Source organism: Lepidochelys olivacea, assembly GCF_965140295.1.
Source record: "Lepidochelys olivacea isolate rLepOli2 genome assembly, chromosome: 10".
Taxonomy (NCBI): domain Eukaryota; kingdom Metazoa; phylum Chordata; order Testudines; family Cheloniidae; genus Lepidochelys; species Lepidochelys olivacea.
In genome coordinates, this window is record NC_140420.1 from 66521419 (window position 1) to 66546967 (window position 25549).

General features: G+C 40.2%; 1 protein-coding gene across 3 annotated transcripts in view; it reads left to right on the forward strand.

The window, feature by feature from the left end:
• Positions 1 to 25549, forward strand: part of GABPB1 (GA binding protein transcription factor subunit beta 1) — a 38811-nt gene that overhangs the window by 6557 nt on the left and 6705 nt on the right. For 2 of the 3 annotated variants that reach the window (XM_084640930.1, XM_084640931.1), the window contains exons 2-8: positions 6653 to 6760; positions 7577 to 7744; positions 8292 to 8486; positions 9453 to 9564; positions 9924 to 10037; positions 15390 to 15575; positions 17110 to 17225. In XM_084640930.1, the coding sequence (XP_084497056.1) occupies positions 6653 to 6760; positions 7577 to 7744; positions 8292 to 8486; positions 9453 to 9564; positions 9924 to 10037; positions 15390 to 15575; positions 17110 to 17225 (999 nt within the window). Of the gene's footprint in view, positions 1 to 6139; positions 6458 to 6652; positions 6761 to 7576; positions 7745 to 8291; positions 8487 to 9452; positions 9565 to 9923; positions 10038 to 15389; positions 15576 to 17109; positions 17226 to 25549 lie in introns of those variants that run through there. The other variant, XM_084640932.1, reaches the window with a different exon arrangement.

Sequence of the window (25549 nt, forward strand, 5' to 3'; positions counted from 1 at the left end):
TTATAGTGAAAGAACAAGTTGGTTCTCAACAACTACAGTATCACTGCTGCTCACTGCTGTAAGTTATATAATTTGATTTTATTTTGTAACTGGCCGACAATATAATTTTTCTTAGGGTTATTTTTACCCTTGTCTCCACAAGATGGCTCCGTGAACATTTCTTTGGGTATCCTATGAGAAATAAAATTAACTGTACTTGTAGGTCACTGAAAATTAGATGTAATATGTAAACTCTTGAAAAAGAATACTTTAAGTCTAACTTTAAAGCTAGCCTGTAATAAACATATAATGGATAAATGACATGACAAAAAAGCTAATTTTATTTGTAGTCTTCCATGTCATTTCCTTTGCTTTGGTTGGGACACTACTTATTAAGTATAGTACAATTCAGTTAAACATCATTAAGACATCAAAATCAAATGTTAAGAAAAGCAAAATATAGTAGTATAATTTGAAAGAGAATGCTACAAGCAGTGATTCAAATGAACAAAACAAACCCCTGAGAAGGTGTCTTCAAATATCTTTGAGAGTGTGGACTGAAATACCTAGTGGGAGCAACCCCACAGGGCACCCGAGCAAAAGTTTATTTACTTGCTCCTTTGGGGGATGGTTTTGGAAACTCTTAAAAGAAGGTTGCATCAGCGTTTGGACACCCCATGGCAAGAGTGATGAAGTTTTTTTTTTTTTTTGTATACAGCTAGATTCCTCCTCCGTATGGGCTTTAAAAATAAAACCACAAAATCAAAGGAGAGAAATAAGACTGTGATGTTCATGAATTATGCTGAGAGCTGGTCAAAACTTGGAATTTAACAATTCTCAACCTAATTTGGAATTTGAATTCTGACATTTCAAAATTTCCTTTTGTCCCATATTGGAACGAAAAGTTGAAATTCACTGTGAAACAAAATATCTGAACAATTTTGTTTTGGAATTATTGAAATGACCTTATCAAAGTTTAAAGCACTTTGTTTCAGCTTTATCCATTAATAGGTTCATTTTCCCCCCTCAAAACTGTTTTCACAATTATATTGTAGCCTCTCAGTAATATATTCTTCACTTTTTTCCTGTTCATGAGTTTGTTGTGGAACAGCCATTAAGAACTTATTAGCTTGATGTTTTCCATTGCAAAGATTCTTCCTGAGAAAAGTAAAAAGACACGGTCCCCTCTCTTACATGGGCTGATTTTACTTTCTTACACTAAAAAACAGTTTGGTTCCTGATACTAGAAGTAATATAGATGTCTACAGTGCTAGTCATCTTGTCCTCACTCCTTCATTTCTCAGTCAGGAACTACCATAATTCAAGAAGTCACAAAGAAAACTTTACAAATTCACTGGTTTTGTGACTGATTTTGACTCCATTTAAAGAGAATGAAATTAATAGTTTAATGGTATTTCTTCCTGAACTGCCCTATCATTTGTGTGATGGAATTGGAGCTGTTCTGTAATAATTTATAAATACTGTATATTGACCTGGCTCTTGGGATTTTTACTGTATGAATATATTGTTTTTGTTTAATAGGGGACTGAAGGGAAAAGCAAGCAGGAAAGGAAAGAATGTCTCAAGATAATCCACTTGTGAGCAAACGTTTGAGAGTTAAGAGGCAATTTCAGGACAGGAAAATGCTGGGAATGTAGAAGGTCAAAAGAACTATGGCAGATTTAATAAGGGTCTCTTGATCGAAGGTGTGAGGGGGGCAGTTGTTCAGAGCAACCAGGCTGACACAGGCACCCATTAGACTGAGTGTCTGAAGAAGTTAAGGCCTGCTTAAGTTACCATCAGGCAATGATGTGCCCTTCACTCTAAAAGCTTTGTTCCTATTTATAAATAAATAATATTTGGTTTTTAAGAAGCCCGTCTGCACACTGGGCATCACTAGTCATGGACTTCCAAAGAGAAGAACCTCAGGTTTTCAAACTCAGTTGGACCTGCAGGGTGAGAACAGTTGACGTGCAGGGTACTGTAGCCCAGGCCCTGATTAAGTGTGGGAGAATGAATTGCGGAATTCCACCCTAGGACAGATAAAGGCGTGACAAAGTGCAGTGAAAGAGACCAAAAAAGAAGAGCAGCTAGACCTGTAACCATGAGCATCAGTAAATTACTCTATCAAGAAATATATATCATGCTTCTCATAAACTATGACTAATATAATACCGTCTGAACCATTTGTCATGCATGACTGGAAAGTAAATTGGTAAAACCCATTCTCATTCTTAGTATCTTTGCAGATGGAAGCATAGATAAAAGAATGAAAAATTCAATATGTTTTGGCTGGTTGTTTAAACTGTATTTTAAATTCTGGACACTGTAATTATTTAATTTTTAATATTGGGTCTAAGGTCAGTCAGTGGTTTTGCAAAGCTGTTGTTCCAGGGAGTTCTTGTAGAAAACGCATACGTTTAGGGATGTTTTGCCACATAGGTTTATTTTTTTTCCTTCTGCCTCTTACTCCCCGCTCCCCAAAAAAGCAAGACCTGTATATTTACAACTGTACAGGTATCAGTAATTTAACTGTTTTTTTCAGTTGTGAAAAAAGTTGTTATAGTCATTGTCTTGGGACAGTGATTAGCCAAATTTATGCAAAAGTCCATATGTTGCCTTGAAAATGATGGAAACCTAAAATAAAGTGCTGCTTTTCAAAGACACCCATTTTATACAGAAGGGAAATATTAAGTGCCTTTTTTAGAGTTATATATGCTGTGTGAATTTGGGAGGAGTACACGTAGTACTAGCAATTACTAGTTTTAATTTAACATGTCATATCTTATGTAGGAACTGTTATGGAAAGATTCAACCAAGCCTTGCATGCTGTTTTGTAGAGGTAGATTCAAAATATTAGCTCTTCTCGAACATCTTTGAAAAGTTTCCTTGGGTAATTTTATCAGCTTTTATCTCCAAAATGACTTAACCTGCAACTTCATACTTGATTTGTCCTACTACTTTTTAATTATCTTAGCTGATGTGTTGAATATGACAAAATGGCTTTTTACTTAATCACGGCTTTTCACTTAGCCGTAAGTATGTGTGGTGCAGGGGGAAAAAAAAAAAGTCTACCATTCTGTTGTTAGTGGGTAATGCTGCAGAAATGAGTTTTTTAGGGTGGACTAAATGAGATGATTATGAAAGCATCACAGATAGATTTATATTCTGAGCATAAGGAGCATGGAAGAAGGCACAGAAATGTTTGTGATAAAGGGAGCATAAAAGAAAGAGTTATTGAGGCCAGGTTTCAGAGTAACAGCCGTGTTAGTCTGTCTTTGCAAAAAGAAAAGGAGTACTTGTGGCACCTTAGAGACTAACCAATTTATTTGAGCATAAGCTTTCGTGAGCTACAGCTCACTTCATCGGATGCATACCGTGGAAACTGCAGTAGACATTATATACACACAGAGACCATGAAACAATACCCCCTCCCACCCCACTGTCCTGCTGGTAATAGCTTATCTAAAGTGATCATTAAGTTGGGCCATTTCCAGCACAAATCCAGGTTTTCTCACCCTCCGCCCCCCCCCCCCGCCCTCCCCCACACAAACTCACTCTCCTGCTGGTAATAGCCCATCCAAAGTGACCACTCTCCTCACAATGTGTGTGATAATCAAGGTGGGCCATTTCCTGCACAAATCCAGGTTCTCTCACCCCCTCAACCCCTCCAAAAACCATACACACAAACTCAATCTCCTGCTGGTAATAGCTTATCCAAAGTGACCACTCTCCCTACAATGTGCATGATAATCAAGGTGGGTCATTTCCAGCACAGATCCAGGCTTTCTCACCCCCGCCCCCCGGGGAACATACACACACACACACACACACACACATAAACTCACTCTCCTGTCCAGTTTGACCAATGTAAATGGCAGAGGGGCATTGCTGGCACATGATGGCATATATCACATTGGTGGATGTGCAGGTGAATGAGCCTCTGATAGTGTGGCTGATGTTATTAGGCCCTGTGATGGTGTCCCCTGAATAGATATGTGGGCACAGTTGGCAACGGGCTTTGTTGCAAGGATAGGTTCCTGGGCTAGTGGTTCTGTTGTGTGGTATGTGGTTGTTGGTGAGTATTTGCTTCAGGTTGCGGGGTTACATTGGTCAAACTGGACAGTCTCTACGTAAAAGAATAAATGGACACAAATCAGATGTCAAGAATTATAACATTCATAAACCAGTCGGAGAACACTTCAATCTCTCTGGTCACGCAATCACCGACATGAAGGTTGCTATCTTACAACAAAAAAACTTCAAATCCAGACTCCAGTGAGAAACTGCTGAATTGGAATTCATTTGCAAATTGGATACTATTAATTTAGGCTTAAATAGAGACTGGGAGTGGCTAAGTCATTATGCAAGGTAGCCTATTTCCCCTTGCTTTTTCCTACCCCCCCCCCCCCGACGTTCTGGTTAAACTTGGATTTAAACTTGGAGAGTGGTCAATTTGGATGAGCTATTGCCAGCAGGAGAGTGAGTTTGTGTGTATATGGGGGTGGGGGGGTGAGAACCTGGATTTATGCTGGAAATGGCCCACCTTGATTATCATGCACATTGTAGGGAGAGTGGTCACTTTGGATAAGCTATTACCAGCAGGAGATTGAGTTTGTGTGTGTGGTTTTTGGAGGGGTTGAGGGGGTGAGAGAACCTGGATTTGTGCAGGAAATGGCCCACCTTGATTATCATACACATTGTGAAGAGAGTGGTCACTTTGGGTGGGCTATTACCAGCAGGAGAGTGAGTTTGTGTGTGTGTGTGGGGGGGGGGGGGCGGAGGGTGAGAAAACCTGGATTTGTGCTGGAAATGGCCCACCTTGATTATCATGCACATTGTAGGGAGAGTGGTCACTTTTGATAAGCTATTACCAGCAGGAGAGTGAGTTTGTGTGTGTGTGTGGGGGGGGGGGGGTGCGGAGGGTGAGAAAACCTGGATTTGTGCTGGAAATGGCCCAACTTGATGATCACTTTAGATAAGCTATTACCAGCAGGACAGTGGGGTGGGAGGGGGTATTGTTTCATGGTCTCTGTGTGTATATAATGTCTACTGCAGTTTCCACGGTATGCATCCGATGAAGTGAGCTGTAGCTCACGAAAGCTCATGCTCAAATAAATTGGTTAGTCTCTAAGGTGCCACAAGTACTCCTTTTCTTATTGAGGCCAGCGTCTTTCAAAGTTACAGGGTGTCATACAAAATCTCCACTCTGGGTACAGTATACACAAACAACATAGACCTGTCTATCTATTACTTGCCTTGTGAAGTCCACAACCTTGTTGAGGCTCCTAAAACATGCATAGAAATATAGCCATGTATACTATTAAAATTAGAATGTCTAAAATTGAAAACATTTTATCCATAAGTCCTTAAATTGCTATTTCTACCAATTCTGCATATTTACAATAAAATAATACGCTGAACAAGCACTATCAAATTGATATCAGTACTATCAATTGCCATCACTCAAACATTGTATACACTAAAAAATAAAATATTATTCACATATTTATGCTTTCAACAATATTTCTTAACAAATCTTCTTCATATGGAAAATATATTAATACAGAAAATAGAAAATACTCCTCTGAAGAAATGTTCCAGCAATTAAGTCTATTGCCAAACAAACAAAAAATCCCTTTCCAGCTTGAAAGAGAATGTTCAGATAAGGTAGCGTGTATATTTGAAAGCGGTGCAGCAGCTAGCTATATTAAATATGAATTTCATAAATTTTAGAAAGTATGGGGTTTTGTGTGTGTTTATATGAGCATTTGCAAGATTAGATGGGGGAATTCTCTCAGACTTAACTATTTTTCTGAAATGATGAATTCTGGATTTTTGGTTTTTATTTTGAATTTTAGTTCAGTCATTTTGAGTCACTTACAGTGAACATGTCCACTGTTTCCAGTGCTTGGCTATGGATTTCCCTGGCAAGTTGTACGTTTTTTTTTTTTTTGTTAATTTTGACAATTGATCTGGCTTTGGTGTATTTACAAGGTGAAGCCACAACTGGTCCCAAATTCCTTGTCTTCTCTTTCTTGGCAGTGCAAATTAACTTTTTTGACATATTTGTGTTACCATACAGTACACTAGAGGGAATTCTGTAGAAAAGTTATCAAAAGTATTGTGCTTCCTGTCTATCATAATGTATTTTTAGCATGGCAGATCCTTAATTAATCAAAGTAAATATCTTTTCTGAATATATGCAATGTCAGTGGGAAATATGAACAGGGAACATAAGTAGCTGCACTAGGTTGCAATCAATACCAAGTAAGAGAGTATCAATCATTGTTTATTTAGAGAGTATATAGCCAGTTCAGTCTAATTTGAGGCTGCAGTAACTTTTAAAGAAGAAAAACCTTCCACAGCTGTGGACAATAATGCAAGGAATATTAAGTATTAAACTCTTCACCCAACTTCAACTCTATTTGAATGACCAAAAAAGGTTGCATGAACAGGTTGGCTGTGTATTAAGCAGGTGAGGAAACTTGTTATAGTGCCTAAAGCATCATCTCATTTTTAAAAGTGTTGCAAAAAAAACCCCAAAAAATTATGGAGAAGAAAAATAATGATTGGCATTTTTTAAAAACTCTGGTAGCATTTGTACACTTAAGAAGTAGTGTCCATTTAATGTTAAACTTTTCAACATTTTCCTCCTACATTATTTCACAAGATGTCCTTGGTAGATTTGGGAAAGAAGCTTTTAGAAGCTGCACGAGCAGGTCAAGATGATGAAGTTCGCATTTTGATGGCAAATGGAGCACCTTTTACCACAGACTGGGTAATAAAAAAATTTCATTTCTTTGAAATGTTTTTACATTATTTTTGTTTTCTCTGTGATATCTTCCCTGGAAAATAGTGTAATTAAACGATCGGAAATCTGTACAATCATATAAACCTACATTGAGGTTTATATATATATTCCCGTATTGAATCTGAGGTTGGACATTGGACTATGGTATTGCAAATTGAAACTGGCTAGTTAATTGTATTGTTGACATAGGAATTACATACCCAGGACTATTTTGGGCACTTAAAAGTAATTGATGATTGTGAACTCTGAATGAGTTAATCTTTTAAAGGCAGTCCAGGTGAACTTTGGAAAATATAATAAAATGTGTACATCCTTCATTCAGAAAGAAAGCTTATCCTGATTACATGACCATGTGTTAGTTTAGGAAGAGGGCCCAATTAATAGCTTTATTCTAATTGCTGATGATCAGCAGAAGTAGGGTCAATGACAAACACCAAAGGTGGAAGTTGGTGGAGTTCGAATGTGTATGTGACTTTGAAGAGGCAAGCCACAGACAGTGCTCTCTTCTCTGGATGATGGGAACTTGTTGGCAGAAAATCTTAACTTGGAAATTTTTCTTTTTATATTTCTTTCCTTCAACTTGCAGCTCCTTCTTTCCATGATATTAGAAAGGGAAAAGATAGGATTATTAAGACAAACAGAGTTAGAAGTGGTTGACTGATGCCTGGGTTCTGTACATCCAGGATAAGAGACAAAACGAGAGGGTTGGAAGTGAGTACTTCATGCTGGGGGGTTTTTTTTTTTTGGTTTTTGTTAATAGTCCACTTTTGTACCACATTACAGTTGGGAACATCACCACTTCATCTAGCAGCACAGTACGGACACTATTCAACAACAGAAGTGTTACTTCGAGCTGGTGTAAGTCGGGATGCAAGAACCAAAGTGGATAGAACTCCATTACATATGGCAGCATCTGAAGGCCATGCAAACATAGTAGAAGTCTTACTTAAGGTAGAAACTTCTTTTTGTGTTATCTGCCATTTGAAATTGAACCTGAATCTAGAAGACTAATTAATCATAAATCTGCATAGGTGTAACTTTTTTTAATCCCTCAATTGGCTGAAAATGACTTTTTAAATAATTTTAAGGACTTTTTAAAAATTTAACGTCTGTACTGAAGGTGCACATCGTACATTTTTTTTTCCCATTCAGTTTTGTATTTTATTTTTAAATATTTGTAACAATCAGTGTGCTTTCAGGCAAATTGTTTATTGGCATCCAAAAATAAGACTTCTTCATAATGCAGTACTATATAAATAAAAATATTCTAAAACCTACACATGTGGTCCTAGGAATTATTTAATCCTTTGTGTTAATGTGTGTGATAATTACTGTAAAGTACTTTTAATGAAATAGTAATTGTAAGACAGCACAAAGTTCCTTGCAGCAAGCAAGTGAAAGAGAGTACTTTCATCATCTTGGACATCGTTCCATTTGCAGCATTTTGCAGTTCAAACAGCCTGTGCTTATTTGATTTATGTAATGTTTTTGTTTGCAGCATGGTGCTGATGTTAATGCAAAGGACATGCTAAAGATGACTGCTCTTCATTGGGCTACAGAACACAATCACCAGGAGGTGGTGGAGCTCTTAATAAAATATGGAGCAGACGTCCACACACAAAGTAAATTCTGCAAAACTGCATTAGATATTGCAATAGACAATGGGAATGAAGATGTAGCAGAAATATTACAGGTAACTTTTTGATTTATGATGTAGATGAAACTTACAGAAAGATGCTGATCAGCTAAATTGTTAATTTAGTAGCTGTGGGAGGTTGCATGGTGATGAACATAGATTTTCTCCCCTCCAGTCCATAGCATAGAAGTGAGATAATGCTAATACACACTATTTGTGTAAAAATTGGCTGAAGAATGCTTCTAGCCCCTGCCAATCCAAGAAGTGAGGGCCTTTAGTCTTTTTAACTTGCTCATTCTGACTTACAGAATAGCTGGGCTAGTTTGCAGATGAGGGATGGCAACTAACTCTAAGCTACGGGCATCTCTGGCAATATGTCCTGGCTTCAGTGTTAGATTAGTTTTCCGTGTGGGGGCTAAATTAGTTGGTGGAATGGGAGAGGGAGGAGATGCCCTTTTTTTGTTGGAGGCACCAGCCCAACTTTCTATACTAGTGAGGATTGGATCCATTGGAATGCCCAGTTTCACACTGCCAGGCTTTTTGGTTTACCAGTACAATCGCTTGCATGGTAGCTTCAGACCTTTTTAGATGCTGAGATTATGCAGTTTTATATAAACTTCATGGTTAAATGGGCCTGTATGGCCGAGAATAAGTGAGGGTATTGAGTATTCAGTATTGAAATGCTAGGGAAACAGGTGTTGGTGGCAGTCTGCTGTTTTACTTCAGTCAGATTATGTTGCCTTTATGAAGCTAATAAGATAAAGTCTAAAGTTGCAGCCTCTTGGCCACAATTTACATAATTTGGTGAGTTCTCATCTGTCCTTGCTCTTTCCAATCTACCTGAAATTGCTCCTAGATTATTACGTAGGGGTTGACTGTAGATTTATATTTTTATCTAGTTTTATTTACCTTCTCCTGTGGAGGAAGCTGTCATTTTAAAAAAATGTTTTTATAGAAGTATAATATGTTTGTTTTTAATGTTTATTTGCAGACTGAATAGTATTGTTGTCCTTTGACTCCTAGATTGCAATGCAGAACCAAATCAATACAAATCCAGAGAGTCCTGACACTGTGACAATACATGCAGCCACACCACAGTTTATCATTGGACCTGGAGGCGTGGTGAACCTAACAGGTCTGGTATCTTCTGCAAATATATCAAATGCAACAGCTATTTACATGCGTTTAGGATAGCTATTGGGACTTAGTTGATTTGCCATTTTATGCAGACTATTAAGAACAGTGATGGTAAGATTGCAGCAGGTGCCTTATTCCTCTTTGTTGTCTTTTGCCTATTATTAATATCCAAGTACTTAGAATAATAATGTAAATTGAGGTAACTCCTCAGAAACTGCATTAGCCCTAACAAACTTGTCTTCAGAACGCACTTTTGGTTTATAACAAGACCAATATATTTCTTCACTGTAAAAGATAGGGACTTGTGTAACATTCTAATACAAGTTTGTGAACTGACTTTATTTTTTCTCCTACTAGATGAGACGGGAGTATCTGCTGTACAATTTGGAAATTCATCAACATCAGTATTAGCTACATTAGCAGCTTTAGCAGAAGCGTCCGCTCCATTGTCTAACTCTTCAGAAACACCAGGTTAGAAAGCAAAGTAGTTTATTTACACTGACTAAACGAACACAAAGAATGTGGAGATAAAGCGTTCGGCAGTACAGTTTGTCTGAAAATGGATTGAAATTAATTTAAAAATACTGAAAATAAATTAATACCCATTTTGCTCAAACCAGCAATGTATGAGGATCACATCGTGTAAAATACTTACCACATAAAAGTCATAACTATTTCAGAGTAAGACTTTTTTTATTTACTGTTGGTATTTCTGAATTGCTTGGAGGCAGCACTTATTTTCATGAAATGTGACATCATTCAAGAGCCTATATAGTCAGATCAAAAACTGGTTTCTGACCTGCTATATTACTAGTTGGAAGAAAAACTTGTAATATCTGAACACTAAACATTTTTTTAAAGTATCAGAGGGGTAGCCGTGTTAGTCTGTATCCACAAAAACAACGAGGAGTCCAGTGGCACCTTAAAGACTAACAGATTTATTTGGACATAAGCTTTCATGGGTAAAAAACCCCCACTTCTTCAAATGCATGGTCTGAAGAAGTGGGTTTTCTACCAACAAAAGCTTATGCCCAAATAAATCTGTTAGTCTTTAAGGTGCCACCGGACTCCTCATTGCATTTTGTTTAAGTTCATATTTTTTAAAACTAGGAAAAGATGGCCATAAAATACAGTATTCAAACAAAACATACTCCTCATGTGAAGACCACTGAATAATCTTAAATATATTGGATTAAATGGTTAACCAACTTGAGTGCAGCCCATAAAATGACATGTGGGTCCTCTCCCAAAACACTGAAGCACCCTGCCTACAAATGTAACACATGAATGTAGAGCTAAATCCTGCCTGGATAGCACTACTAGTGTGACCAAGGATGCTGGAAAATGTATTCACTATTCTAGGAATCCTGCCAGTGGGGATAGTACTGGGGAACACTCTTCTGGGCACACATTGCTGCTGCACTGAAAAGGAGCAACGTGCATCTTCAGCTAGTATCTGCAGCCATCTATAGCATGTCTCACTCTGCAAGGCTGTGGGACGACAGAGAATCATTTGGCTGCCAAGATACTATAAAGTGCCATTAGCCCCAATTACTCTGAACATACAACAGCCTACATCTTTTATTCCCTTTTAAAAAAAAATTTTAAACGAGAAGGTGCTGGCTACATCCCTTTTTTTGGGAACTCTTAACAAAGCTTGGGATGGCCTGATATTTTCCAGAGGCGGTTTTTACCAGGTAAAAACATAGTTTTTAGCACCCTGGGAAAAACTACTTCATCCCAGGTTAAGGCATTTTGTGTTTTAAAAACTGTTTCATTAATGCACACCACATTACCCTTAGTTTTAGTTACATATTCAAATTGTGGCTACATAAGGCAGTAGATTCATAGATTAATTTAGGGTTGTACAAAAAAAAACTGCAGTAGATGTAATACTTGTAAGGATAATACTGAACATTGGAATGTCTATACATTTTTGGTTTGGTATTTTCTCGATTAAGTTATATGTGTCATGACTCATATTTCAGTATTATAGTCGAAAACATTTGATTATATGAAAATTACAGTAATGCAGAGTTGTAGGCTTGAAGCATTAAGCAATCAGAAGCATGCAGAGTTGCAGACTACCAATCCAGGTTCATTTGGCTGTGCAGCATTCTGTAGCAGAAGACCAGTTTTGATGTAGTGAGTAGACTGACCCTATTCCTCAGTTTTGAATGCATGTATCTGAAGTTTGAAAAGATTTGTTCTATGCTTGGAGAACTTGCTGGACACTGATGTAGTTATTTTTCCCAGTGTCCTGGTTTAAACCAAGTTTAAGCTGGTATGTACCAGCACCCTGTCCTCAACTAGATTTTGCCCAGGAAATTGCCAACCCTATTGCCATGAACATGCTTTCCCAGTCTTACCCAGAGAATCTGCTGCCTTCCCCTCATTGCCACTTCTGTCCATTTATGATGCAGAAAGTCAAGAAAGAGAGGGCAGTTGTGAATCTGGTGGCACAGAAGTGGCTTCAAAGACTATGATTATTAGACCTTGTGAAGATGGCAGCAGATATATAAAAATTATTCACCTAATGGGTCCATCAGGCAACCCAACCCATCCAGCAAAAGTTGGTAGTGTGACATTTTGAAAGAAGTAACTAAGGAGAGAGATTTGAGCTGGGTAATCTTTCTCTTTCAAATAAATCAGAGTACGTTCTTAGAATACTTCAGAGTTAAATGCTGGAGAAGATCTACAAGATTAGCAGTGTATTTAGGATTCAGTGGTAGATGTTCTTTGATAACTGGCTGAGAGCTCTCACAGGCCCACCTTTCCTATGATGCAGTAGAACCCAAGCCAAATGCCAGAAATCTATTAAAGGTGCAAAGCCCTGGAAAAAAATAAGCTTTATAAATAAACCAACCTGAAGTCTCCAATGGCTTTTAAAAAGTATAGCAGGAAAAATAAGTAAGTAATTACCTGTGTATCAACACCAGTATATTCAAGCAAAAGGCTACACTTTTTGTGTCCTTAGTAAAATTAGCAAAAGTGTCATAATTATATGTAAAAGAATTTAGCAAACCCTTAGAGTTGGGCTGTGGCAGTAGAGTCATCATTTTTGGCTATTATTGAGTAGTAAGACTATGGTAGACTTTTTTATTTTTAAAGTTATAAATTTCTTTGAAATAAACTTGGTTTATTTTAAATTATTTCCTTGCATAGCCTCATTGTTTAATATAGTTAATACTACTTTGCTTTCTTGCATAAACACTTCCTGAAGAGCATTTTTACTTTGTAATTCCTTAGGATAGGGATCTCTACGGAGAAGGCTTCAGAAGGCAATGATTGCAATCATTATTTGAATGACACAGTCATTTTAAATTGTGCTGTCATTAATTGCAAAGATGAAAGCTTCTTAGTTGTATCTATCTGATCTGACATTTCTGAGATGACATAGGCTATAGTTTTAAATTTTATTCTGATAGAAGGCCTTCTAGTGTCTACTGCTTAAATCAAAGCCTCTGCTTTTAACGTAACATAGGATGAACATAAACATAGGTTTAATGTGCTTGAAAATGTTCATGATTGTCTAGTGCTTACATTGCTTTTTGTGCCTTAGTATTTTTTTGATTTTTTGGATAGGGTTTTTCCTCCTGACATTTTCAAAAATAAGGGATACTGTGACGGGGTCTATAATTTAAAGGGCAAATTAAAACAACCTGAGATGGATAACACACAGTTTATCAATGCTCTGAATAATATCTTTGCTGGTTTTTAGCTTGATTCATAAATGTAATATAGAAGAATTTGGGTGGGTCATTGCGATATATACATTCTAGAATCATGGGTTTGAAATGCAAAGGTTTGTTTTTATTATTTTTGATCTTGCAAAAGTGTTATACGATGTTTAATTTACCTTTTTAAAGTTCACTTTCTTCTTATTACTTTCCCAAAGTAAATATTTTATTTGACTCCCAAGTTTTTATTTCTGTGGAAAACAGACAAGATTACCCAATACTGTTTACTTAGCCCTGTTTGATATCCTCTACCAAGACCATTTAGGTATGGTTTGGCTTTCTGTGTGTGGAACACACATACAATACAACTTTAAGATCCTACAGAGGTCTTTTTACCTATTACTGCCTAGGAAGAAGATATCATAACTTGTGGGTCATGGGCCAGATTCTCAGCTGACTTCGTTGGACCTATGTGAATTTATACCACATGAGGATCTAGACCTACATTTCTATCCAAAACTTTTGTTACAAGTCACCCTGAGATTACTATAACTGAAAATATTAAAGAACAAAATATTTTTTTCCAGTTTCTTTACTTTATACATGTGACAGGAATTTGACAACATTTAGTTAGGGCCCTACCAAATTCACGGCCATGAAAAAAGGCATCACAAACCGCAAAATCTGGTCTTTTGTGTGCTTTTACCCTATACTGTGCAGATTTCACAGGGGAGACGGTGTTCTCAAATTGGTGGTCCTGACCCAAAAGGGAGTTGCAGGGGGGGTCACGTATTATCACCCTTACTTCTGCACTGGCTTCAGAGCTTGGCAGCCAGAGAGTGGCAGCTGTTGGCTGGGTGCCCAGCTCTCAAGGCAGCGCCCCTCCCCCCCCCCCCACAGCAGCGCAGAAGTAAGGGTGGCGATATTATAGCATGCCACCCTTCTGTGCTGCTGCCTTCGGAGCTGGGTGGCTGGAGAGTAGCGGCTGCTGATTGAGGGCCCAGCTCTGCAGGCAGCAGCGCAGAAATATGGGTGGCAATACTATACTGTGCCACCCTTCTGTGCTGCTGCTGGCAGTGGCTCTGCCTTCAGAGCTGGGCTCCTGGACAGCAAGTGCCGCTCTCCAGCTGCCCAGCTCCAAAGGCAGTGCCGCCACCACCAGCAGTGCAGAAGTAAGGGTAGCAGTACCACAAGCCCCCCCTACAATAACCTTGCCACTCTCCCACAACTCCTTCTTGGGTCAGGACTCCTACAATTACAGCACTGAAATTTCAGATGTAAATAGCTGAAATCATGAAATTTATGATTTTTTTAAAATCCTATGACTGTGAAATTGACCAAAATGGACCATGAATTTGGTAGGGCCCTACATATAGTTCATTGATTTGTGTGTGCATGCTGTTACCCAGGCTCTGCAAGGGGTGTTTGCCAGTAATAGTAGCAGTAGTACTGCTCTTGGACCCACCCAGACGGCTTTCCTAAACGTCAAAAGGAAGGCAGAAAAACTCTAGAAATGTTCTGTTTAGAATGTTAAGAGTGCACTGTACATAGTGTGTGCTATCAATTTTTTTTAAAGAATTAGTGAATTAAAAAAAATTCAGATTGACCCTTTAAAGACCTCAGAGCACTTTTCAGCAGACTCTGAACAAAACATTTGTTTCATTACTAATCATCTCAGAGTTTATAATGGACGTAGCTGTGTGCAGACAACACAATAGCTATTGGGCTCTTCAAAAAAATTATCTCACTCTTGGTGCAATACTAATACCTAACTCGGTACTTAAAATATCCCAAAATTATTTTACAAAGTATGAAAAATGCTAACTAAATCAGATTATATTCTTTTGGGCTGAATTCTGCCCTGTTCAATCCCATTGATTGCAGTCAGGGCAGAATTTGTACCAGTACGTATATTTTTGAAATGTCACATTTCTTGCACCGATGAAAGATTACCATTGACTTCAGTGAATTTTGGATTAAATCATATAAGCATAGTTAGTATGTGAATAATGCATTAGATTTATAGCTGTAGAAGAAACATTGAATTTGAAGTGGCATGTAAAAGGCTTCTAATAGTTACTAAATTCTGCGTCCCAATTTGTAAATTATAAATATCCTGACCTTCTTTACACTTTATCAACAGTTGTGGCAACAGAAGAAGTAGTGACTGCAGAATCTGTGGATGGTGCAATTCAGCAAGTTGTCAGTTCTGGAGGTCAACAAGTTATTACTATAGTTACAGATGGCATTCAGCTTAGTAATCTCCATTCAATTCCAACCAGTGGAATAGGTCAGCCAATCATTGTGACCATGCCAGATGGACAGCAAGGTGAGTGGAAACAAGATGCTCAATGAGAAATTTCAAGAATAATTTTAGTTTAAAATCTTGATAGTTCAGGAAAATGTGGGACTTCTTACAAGATCTGTTTATGTGCACAGCAGATAGAATCGACATTTGCTGTATGCAGTGAATTATTTCTCTAGATCTGCTGCGGCTGAGTAAGATGCCATTTGAATTGCATTTTTCTGTAGCTGTGCAAGTCCACTAAAATGGGTCAGAAATGGACTATAGGGAAAAAAATAAAATTTAAGAAATTAATTTAACCAGTGAGATTTGAGTATGCAAATATATTAAGACGAGTGGGGGAGGAGGAAAAATTTCTAAGGTGTAAGGAGGAGAGGTAAGATGTTGAAGGGAAAGGTGATGATCATCTGACTTCTCTCTCTGAACCCGGGTTGTTATAAACTCAGTATCAAAAATAGAAAATATAGAACACCAACAGTAAAACAGTCTTTCAGTAGTTAGGACCCTTTTTCAGAGGAACTCAGGCAGAAAAGTGGGATGTAAAATTTGAGGACCCAGTGCCAGGAGCAGCGTTTGCATAGCATGGGTATCTGCTCTATGAGGATCCTCTCTGGACTCCAGGATGCACAGGACTTTTTGAGTGCTGTCTGGGAGAGGAGATGGGGCAGAGCTGGTGGATTCATGAATACACCTTGTACCCAACTGGAGCAAGAGTACGTTTACTGTGGGAGCTATTGCTACCCTGACACTGCAATAATGGTTTTGGAGTTTTGTGTAAATACTTCCTGTAACAGCTACTCCTGTTGGAAATGATTCTTTTCTTGGTTTCCCATCATCAGATCACCCTCTGGGATCCCCAGTGCAGAGCTTGGCTTAAAGCCATGCGTTGTGGTCCAGGATTTAGTCCACAGTCTGTGGGCAGATACAGCCATTTATCACGAAACATGAATCTATACTGTCACTAATTGAATTGAACTGACCCTTAGAAGAGCACTTACATTTGCCATATAGCCAACCAAATGAATATTTAGGAAGTATGTATACAATGTACTATAAATATGACCATAATTTTCTCAGGGTTCGGGAACTGCTAGATTTTTTTCAAATTGCCTGAATGATTGACCTCAAAAATATAAGCCATCTTACTTTTCACAAATTATTTAAAAGGAGATAGTCTTGTAGCTGAAGCACAGAATTATGAGTAGGGAGATCTAGTTTCTATTCCCAGTCCTGCCAAACAGATATTCTGTGATCTTGTGACTGGTCACTTAATGTATGTGCCTTGTTAACCTATGAATACAATGGGGTTGAGAATACCTACTCATCACCCCTGCTGTGTTGTGAACCTAAATTTAAAAAAGAATTTTGAAATCTCTAATAGAAGATGCAGTAAAAGTATAGCATTTTGAACTTAATGAGTATTTCATTGAGCTGTGTTTTTTCTGTCGGAAAAGCTGGCTTTTCCATTTACTCTTGAAAGTATTTTACATATTAGTTTTATGTAATGTAAATACTGGCCTTGTATTCATATTTATCTATATAAATGTTTTTACTGAAGTATTAACAGTACCAGCAACAGACATTGCTGAAGAAACTGTGATCAGTGAAGAACCACCGATCAAGAGGCAGTGCATTGAGATTGTTGAAAATCGTGTGGAGTCTGCAGAAATAGAAGTAAGGAGTCTATTACCTGATGTGTTTTAACCAGAATTTTCAAAACTGAATGTTTTGTTGTTTCTTGTTTTATAGCTCAGTTTCTATGCAGCCACGGAATGAAGATAACCTGTTTGTATTCCCATATCCTTTGTTAGTTTATATCAGAATTTGTGTTTTACAAAATTGCTATAGGAAGTAGATAGCATAGATATGTTCAATCCTCAGGTTGCCCATTTGTGCATATATATTTCGCTTATTTTTGTACTTGGTTAATTTTTTTTTCTTTTAATGTCACCGGTAAATTCCTAAAACTAGATACTGATATATCATCATCTAATATGACTTTTCATAAATAACAAATGAGAATAATGTCCTTTCATCTCTCTCTTAAAAACACATTTGCCTTGATTACTGAAAATATATCATGATTTTACCATTAATGACATCTATGTAAGATATTTAATGAATGAAAGGACAAAACAATAAGATTCTATCTTGCTGTTACAAAAATGTTTCAAATGTTTACCTTTTTTTTTTTTTTTTTTTTTTTACTGTGTGTGCAGAAATATGAATAAAGCATCTAATTGCACCATCTGGTATACTGAAATTTTGGTGCAGAAGTCCTAACTTAAAATAAAAGTGAGATCTATCCTTTTTTATATATAAATTTATTTAAAACCAAAACATTTTTCTGCAATCCACAATTGTGCATTGGCAACCTCTTTACTCCTTGCTCTATCCCTGCTACTTATTTTGATTGAAAGTCTATGAAAACTGCTACCTTCCCTGATTAGACTGTAAATGCCAAATTATTTTGTTTCTGTGAACCTTACAGTATTTTGTTTCACAAATGTATTTCTTCTAGTTTTGTGCCTCATTATTGTACAGTGTGTGGAAGGATACCTCATGCATGACTAATAGCGAAAATTAGCATATTTCCTCAATGACTTTTTCTCTCCATAATATATTACATGAAGTACATTCTGCCTTTAGTTGTGTGATCATTACAGACTATCAATACAGTTGAGATTTTCTTGCTGCACTTTTTTAATGTATGATTTATAATAAAAACAAAACTTCTGTTCACACTCTTTTAAAAATCTGCCTGAATTTTTCTTAGTAAAGAAAATTATAGTTCCTTGATCTCAATAACTTAACATATTAATAAGTCAGAGACAAAAAACAGATTGATTAAGAAATGAATCAATTCATTTCTAAATATAGTAGATCAGCATGGTAATATAAATACTTTTTTTAAGTGACACTGTTAGCTTAAGTTATATATTTTAAACAAGCCTTTTTAACTGTTACTAAAAATACTTAATAGATTTTCTTAAGTGTTTCACTTACGTTTTCAAAAAATTTAAATATCAAGATAAATTTAGGCCTTGATTATGAAATAAGAGGTGTACAGGCAGATCTCTGCACCTGCACACAGCTCTGACTTTGGGGGACAGGACCACAGAGGTTTGATTGCATCCATTTTATGGTAGGATTGGGAAATTTATTGGTTAGGGTCCCTTTCATGCTGTTGTCATAGCTTGAGAGCAAAAGCTGATAAATGCTTGAAACAAGAAAAGAAAATAACCTAATATCTGAAGAGCAAAACTTTAATCTCTTCTTGAATTGAATGTTGCAAACGTCTTTATCATTGCCTTCAGTTGTTTGATAGATTTTTAAATAAAAGGGGGTAACATTATTTAAGGCTAATAACAGCTTTCTTCACCATTTTAAGTTCTTAGCACATCTATATACTATGGGCTTTATTTCTGAAATCTTTATGTAAACCAAGCTCCCTTTGACTTCAGTGAGACACTTTCTTGTTTAGTGGTTGCAGGATGAGGACTTTGGTTAATTTTTTCAGTTTGACTTCTGAGCTCTCATAAGAGTGTATTAATCAAAGTCTGAATTGCTAGGAATATAACTCACTTAATTGCAGTTTTGTGAAGCATGTCAAAAATTGCAGAAGTCACAAACATTTTTAACGTACTTAGTAAGTGGCAAAATTTACCTTACACAAACATTTATTTTTTGACTGCTTGAGTTAAATATTGACTTCCATCCATAACTTAATATATTAATTTATAATGATTCATATTCACCATTGAGTTTGACTTCACTTTTCCCAAAGTAGCTTAGGAAAAGTGTAACACACATATTAGAAACACCAAGCAAATGGAATTATCATTTCATAAGTCTTTTTAATTGAATTTAGTCGTAAGTTCATCTTAAAGGATCACATTTCTTCTTTTTTATCGACTGTTAAATATTACCTGACATTTTCCATTATTTCTAATTATACACAGCACTATCTGTGCTGCCCATAATAACACCTGATATAACTATAACTGAACAAAATGCTCTGTAAAAACATAAAAATTGGCAGTGGGGGTTCAGGGGCATTTGTAGTTAGTGAAACTACCTCTAACTCACTTTTTTTCTTTTAAATTGAAGTATCTCTTTAAAATACAGCCAGACTTCAGATGAATACTTGTGTAGAATATTGTACAGTAAAAAAACCCACTTCATTCTCACAGTTTCCCCTGAGATAAACTATCTGCCTACTCAAAACCACTATCATCCATATCTTCAGTAGCGATTCCTAGCACTGATGTTGTTCCTTTCAGTCCCCAGTCCTTCTGTCTGTGGTAGACAGCTTTATGCAGTTTATCTCTTTTGTTTTTTTCTGATGAGATTCTTCTTTCCCCCCCTTTCTCTGTGTTCTGTCTCAGAAAGAATGTAACCACTGTGCTTCAATTGCATATATGCAGCATACAGGGTGGTGATATGAGTTCCTCACTCAGGAGCAAGTCCCTCAGTAGTCTATCTAAATTAGAAAAGGCTCTCCTGTTCACTTCAGCCATCTACGCTTAAGGGAAGTAGAATATGCAGAGAGAATGGCTCACGCAGAACAACCATTCAGCCAAGGATATGACTATTAAATCTGTTGATGCTGTGTATTCTAAAACTGGGTTCTTCATCAGGTGGGCTTGCTTGTTGGAATTAAAGATCAACAATTCTTTCTCTGTTGTACCAAGCATTGGGACCCACATGTTTGGAGGTGAGTGCCCTGTCATTCAGCTAGCTGGGGGCCTGGATGTAGGTATTGCAACCTCCCCCTCCCCCCCTGGCTTATGGCAAGATGGCCAGGAATATAGCAAGAGGTTTATAGCAAAGATTATTCTAAGTGCTCTCTTCTGAATCTGAAGGTCTTGATTCTCCAGTGTGCTTCAAAAATCCACCTTCAGCCCATAGCCCCTCTCATTCTTCAGGGATCAGCTGTATCTGTATCTAGTTCTTCATCTGAACCTGTCGAGGTTAAAGTTAACAGCCAAAAGGTTGAAGCTACAGTCCTTTAGCCACTGTACTTGGTACAAGTTTTAGAAATTCCAGCCACTTAAAGCATCCTTGAGTTCTTACTTAGCTACAGTTGTTTGTAAGTTCAAATGTCAGCCATTGGAGCCCTAGACCTGATCAACTGTTGCCATACCCTTGCTGTACATCCTCATGTCTCCTACTTCCACAGAGCTGTCAGCTGTGTAAGAGCATGTATAGGAAATTATCTGATGGCTTGTTGGTACTTTACTTTTGAACCTCTGTGCTCATACCAGAGCTTTTTTTAAACCCATGAGGGAATCTTGTTTATATTTCGTAGCAATCAAATTTATTTTTCTTGTGGAAATCACCCTGTTAGAAGTGTGAGATGGTCTGAGTCCTTTCCTGCAAGGAGCTATTCTTTGAGTACTTGCTCATGTTGATTCTGTTCTAGGTGTATGCGTGCCCACATGCATAGTTATCTGAGATTTTTCCCTTAGCGGTATCTGTAGGGTCAGCTGTGGTGCTCCCTTGAGCGTTGCGCTCATTCACTGATATATCAGGAGTCGCTGACCCTACGCCCTCTCAGTTCCTTCTCACTGCCTGTGATGGTCAGAGTGCTTCCTATAGCATTGCAAGAGCATTAGCAGTTCTTTATAGCCCATTGTTTATCTCCTTTGTATATGGTTTGTAGGTACTTAGTTAGCCGTTAAGTTAAGTGTTAGGTTAGTCTGGTAGTTAGAGTCCCGGCTGGGACTTTGCCCCAGAGTGGAGCATGCCCCGTTTTCCCGGCTTCAAACCATGCTCATCATGCAACAGGCCGATGCCTATTAGTGATCCCCATGACAGCTGTTTGAAGTGCTTGGGGGAGTCCCATAGAAAGGTCAAGAATCTGTAAAAACTTTTGCACTAGAACCCAGAAGGAGCAGGATAGCCACTTGAGTGCCCTCTTGATGGAGGCTGTGCTTCGTCCTGTGTTGGAACCCTCCTGCTTGGACCTCACGCCGAGCACCTTGGCACCTGTGTGTAGTGCATCGTTGGCACCATGCTTCGCCCAGCACTATTCTGCCTGACCGGTACCTAAGAAACAGCAAAAGAAGGAGAGCCTCTGGCACCAGAAGTAAAGGGGCTTTCAGGCAAAGGACCTATGTTAGGCCATGTGCCCACCCTGAGGCTTCACGGGGGTACTGCTGAGGTCGGACCCCCAAGCCTGGCCAGGGATCCGACTCCTGGGAGCATCAGGGGGTTTTGGCTTCTCCTAGGGCCCTCGTTGCCCGAAGCAGCCCTGGCAGCTAAAGAACAAGCAGGTCGACCAGCACTGTAGACGCTGCGGTAGGTGCCAGACTCGGCTAAGACCCCCAACACCTAAGGTCAAGCCTACGAGGCATGGACACGAGTCAAAGCACTGGTCCCATATCCCCGGTATCGGCAAGCTTCCCGCCAAAGATCGACGTGGCTCAGGTCACCTTTGCCTAGACGATCTCCCAGATGTCAGTCCCCGCTGGGGCGGGTTCTCTCCCTTTCACGGCACGGGTCTCAACTTCCCCAGTACCGCTCGTTGAGCAGGCATTGATCTCTCTCTCGTATCACCGGTCGCCAACCAGGGTCAGTCAGCAGACTCAGGCCTCGACAGCTCCGCTCTGGTTGCTGGAAGGGCAGTGAGTTGGACTGGGAGTGAGTTGTTCAGCCCGAGGGATTGATTTGCCGACAACCCGCAAGACCAGTGCGGCATCTGCAGCAGTGACAGTAGCCCACTCCGTACTGGAACCTGTCAGGCGTGCCGATAATGCCGGTTCCATATTCCCACCTGGCTTCCCTGTCTGCCTCAGACAAGCCACTGCCGGCACCATAATTGCAACGCAGCACCGAATCCGACGCAGGGGCAGCGCAGCAGGGTTCGACACCTACAGAGCCGTCCCCGGAGAAGAAAGGGGAATCCGTCCCTTCCCCAGCAGTGCTATGATCGTCGTCATGTCTGACGAAGCGGTGGCGGGTCCCTCCCAAATGGGCAGTCCCCCCAATGACATCAAGGAGCACCAGGCCCTCCTTAAAAGGGTGACTATCAATTAGAACTTAAAAATTGAGGAGTCCACAGAGGAGTCCGACGACCTCTTTAATGATATATCCTTCTCCACCATGGCCCGGGTCACGCTGCCCGTCTACCCAGGGGTCCTTAAGATTGCCAAATCGCTGTGGCAGACCCCCTTTTCCATTCTGCCTACTTCTAAGAAGGCAGAAAAGAGGTATACATGCAAAAGGGTTTGAATATTTGTACACATACTGTCTAGCAGCATCACTGGTCATGTCCACTGTTAATGAAAGGGACAGGCAGGGTCAAGTCAGTGGCACGCCAAAAAACTAAGACACCAAGAGACTGGATTTGTTTGGCAGAAAAGTTTATTCGATGGCCAGCCTGCAATTTCAAGTATCTAACCACCAGGCTCTGTTGTCAGGTACAATTTTAATCTGTGGGACTCCCTTGGCGAATTCAAGTAGGCCCTCCTTCAGGACTGAGCCCAGGAGTTCACTGCTTTAGTGGATGAAGGCACAGCGGTGTCCAGAGGGGCCCTCCAGATGGCCTGGGACACTACGGACTCTGAGGTGGTTGCCTCTGTGGTGGCCATGAGGCACAGCTCCTGGTCTCTGGGTTATCCCAGGAGATGCAGGCCATGATTCAGGACCTCCCATTTGAGGGGGTGGGGCTCTTCTCAGAGCTCATGGACTCAAGACTCCATGGCCTTAAAAACTCCTGTGCCACCCTCTTCTCTTTGGGCCTTCGTACTCCTCAGTAGGCCAGGAAGCCGTTCCATCCTCCACCTCCCCAGTCTAGGTCCTGGGGAATTACCCGGCTGAGCACCTACAGGAGAAAGGATAGAGACAAGAGGTCTAAGCGGAGACACCTGTTGTCTTCCTGTTCGTCTGGTCCTTCCAGGAACTAAGGAGGCCAGAAGTAGACATTTTGAGGGTGCGCTCGAGGACGGTGCCCCAGTCACTTTCCAGGATCCACCCTCCCACTCTTTCCTCAACTGTCTTAGCCCCTTCTGGTTGGCCTCATCTCGGCTGATCTCGGACCATTGGGTGCTCTACGTAGTAACTTCAGGTTACACCCTGCAGTTTGTGGCTGACTCTTCCTTCCCCATTCGTCTTCAGAGACCCTTTTCATGAGCAACTTCTCATCCAAGAGGTCGAGAACCTCCTGCACCTGAGAGCGGTGGAGGAGGTCCCTTGGGACATGAAAGGAAATGGGTTCTACTTCTGCTACTTCCTAATCCTGAAAGCAAAATGGGGCCTCATATCCATTTTGGACCTGCGTTTCCTCAACAAGTCTCTCAAGAAGTTGAAGTTTTACATGGTCTCCCTAGCCTCCATCATCCCCTCCCTAGATCCGGGAGACTGGTATACTGCCCTTGACTTGAAGGACGTGTATTTCCATATTTCCATTTTCCCAGGGCACAGAAGCTTCCTCGGTTTTGTGCTGGGCCAGCGCCATTTCCAATTCACGGCACTGCCATTCGGTCTCTCGTCAGCCCCAAGAGTATTCACAAAGTGCATAGCGCCAGTGACTGCTTACCTGAGGCACAGGGGTGTTCAAATTTACCAGTACCTCGACAACTGGCTAATAATGTGTGGCAACATCTCGATCTGGTTTACTCCACTTGTCATGACCTGGGGCTATTAAGAAAAGAGAAAAGGTTGACCTTAATTCTAGTGCATCCCATCCATAGAGTTCATTGGAGCGGTCCTAGACTCTACTGAGGCAAGAGTCTTCCTCCTTGAGGCTCGGTTCAAAGCCATGGTGGACCTCATCTCGTGCATGCAAGCCCACCTTCTTGGCACTGCTCACACGTGCCTGCAATTGTTGTGGCACATGGCGGCCTGCACTTACATGGTCCGGCATATGCGGCTCTGCTTCAGGCCCCTGCAGGCCTGGCTGGCGTTGGTCTATGTCCCCAACAGACAGCATGGATTGTGTGATCAGGGTCCCGGACCAGGTACTGTCACCACTCATCTGGTGGAAGAATTCTGCATTGGTGTTGGAGGGAGTTCCCTTCGCGGCTTCATCCCCATTGATGACCCTCATCTCTGATGTCTCAGACCTTGGGTGGGGAACCCTTTTGAGCTATCTCAGCCCGCAAGGTTGTTGGTCAAGTCATGATCGCTCCTTACACATCAATGTCAGGGAGCTTAGAGTGGTTCACCTGGCCTGCTAAGCCTTCCTACCTCACATAGAAAGCCCAGTGGTCCAGGTCCTGACAGACAGTACAGCAGCTATGTTCTGTATCAACAAGCAAGGCGGAGCCAGATCGTCTGCCCTTTTTCAAGAAGCCCTCAGGCTCTGGGACTTCTGTGTACCACATGACATCCATCTTGTAGCCGCACACCTCCCCAGGGCCAGGAACGCCTTAGCAGGACCTTTTCGTCTCACCATGAGTCATTCTTCCATCTGGAAGTGGTCACCATCATCTTCCAGAGGTGTGGGACTCCCCAGGTGAGCCTGTTCGCGTCCAGGCAGAACAGGAAATGCCATGTTTTCTGCTCAATTCCCAGGATCAACAGAGGCTCCCTGTTGGATGCTTTTCTACTCCCGTGGTTGGGGGCTCTGTAGTACACCTTCCCCCCCAGTGCCGTTAATTCACAGGGTCCTCATGAAGATCAAGCAGGACAGGGTGAAGGTGATCTTCATAGCACCAGGTTGGCCGTGCCAGCACTGGTTCAGCATGCTTCTGTATCTCTTGGTGGCTGCTCCGTTACAGCTACTGCTCAGGCCGGAGCTGCTGTCCCAAAACCACTGCAGTCTTCTGCATCCGAACCTGGCGGCATTGCACCTGACAGCTTGGCTGCTGCATGATTAAATGCAGAGGATCAGGAGTGCTCGGCCACTGTCCAGCAGGTCCTGTTGGGCAGCAGAAGGCCCTCCACCAGAGCGATCTACCTAGCCAAATGGAAGCGGTTTGCTTGTTGGACCTCGGATAAAGGCATTCGGCCAGAGCAGGCCTTGTTGCAGTTAATGCTGGACTACCTTCTGC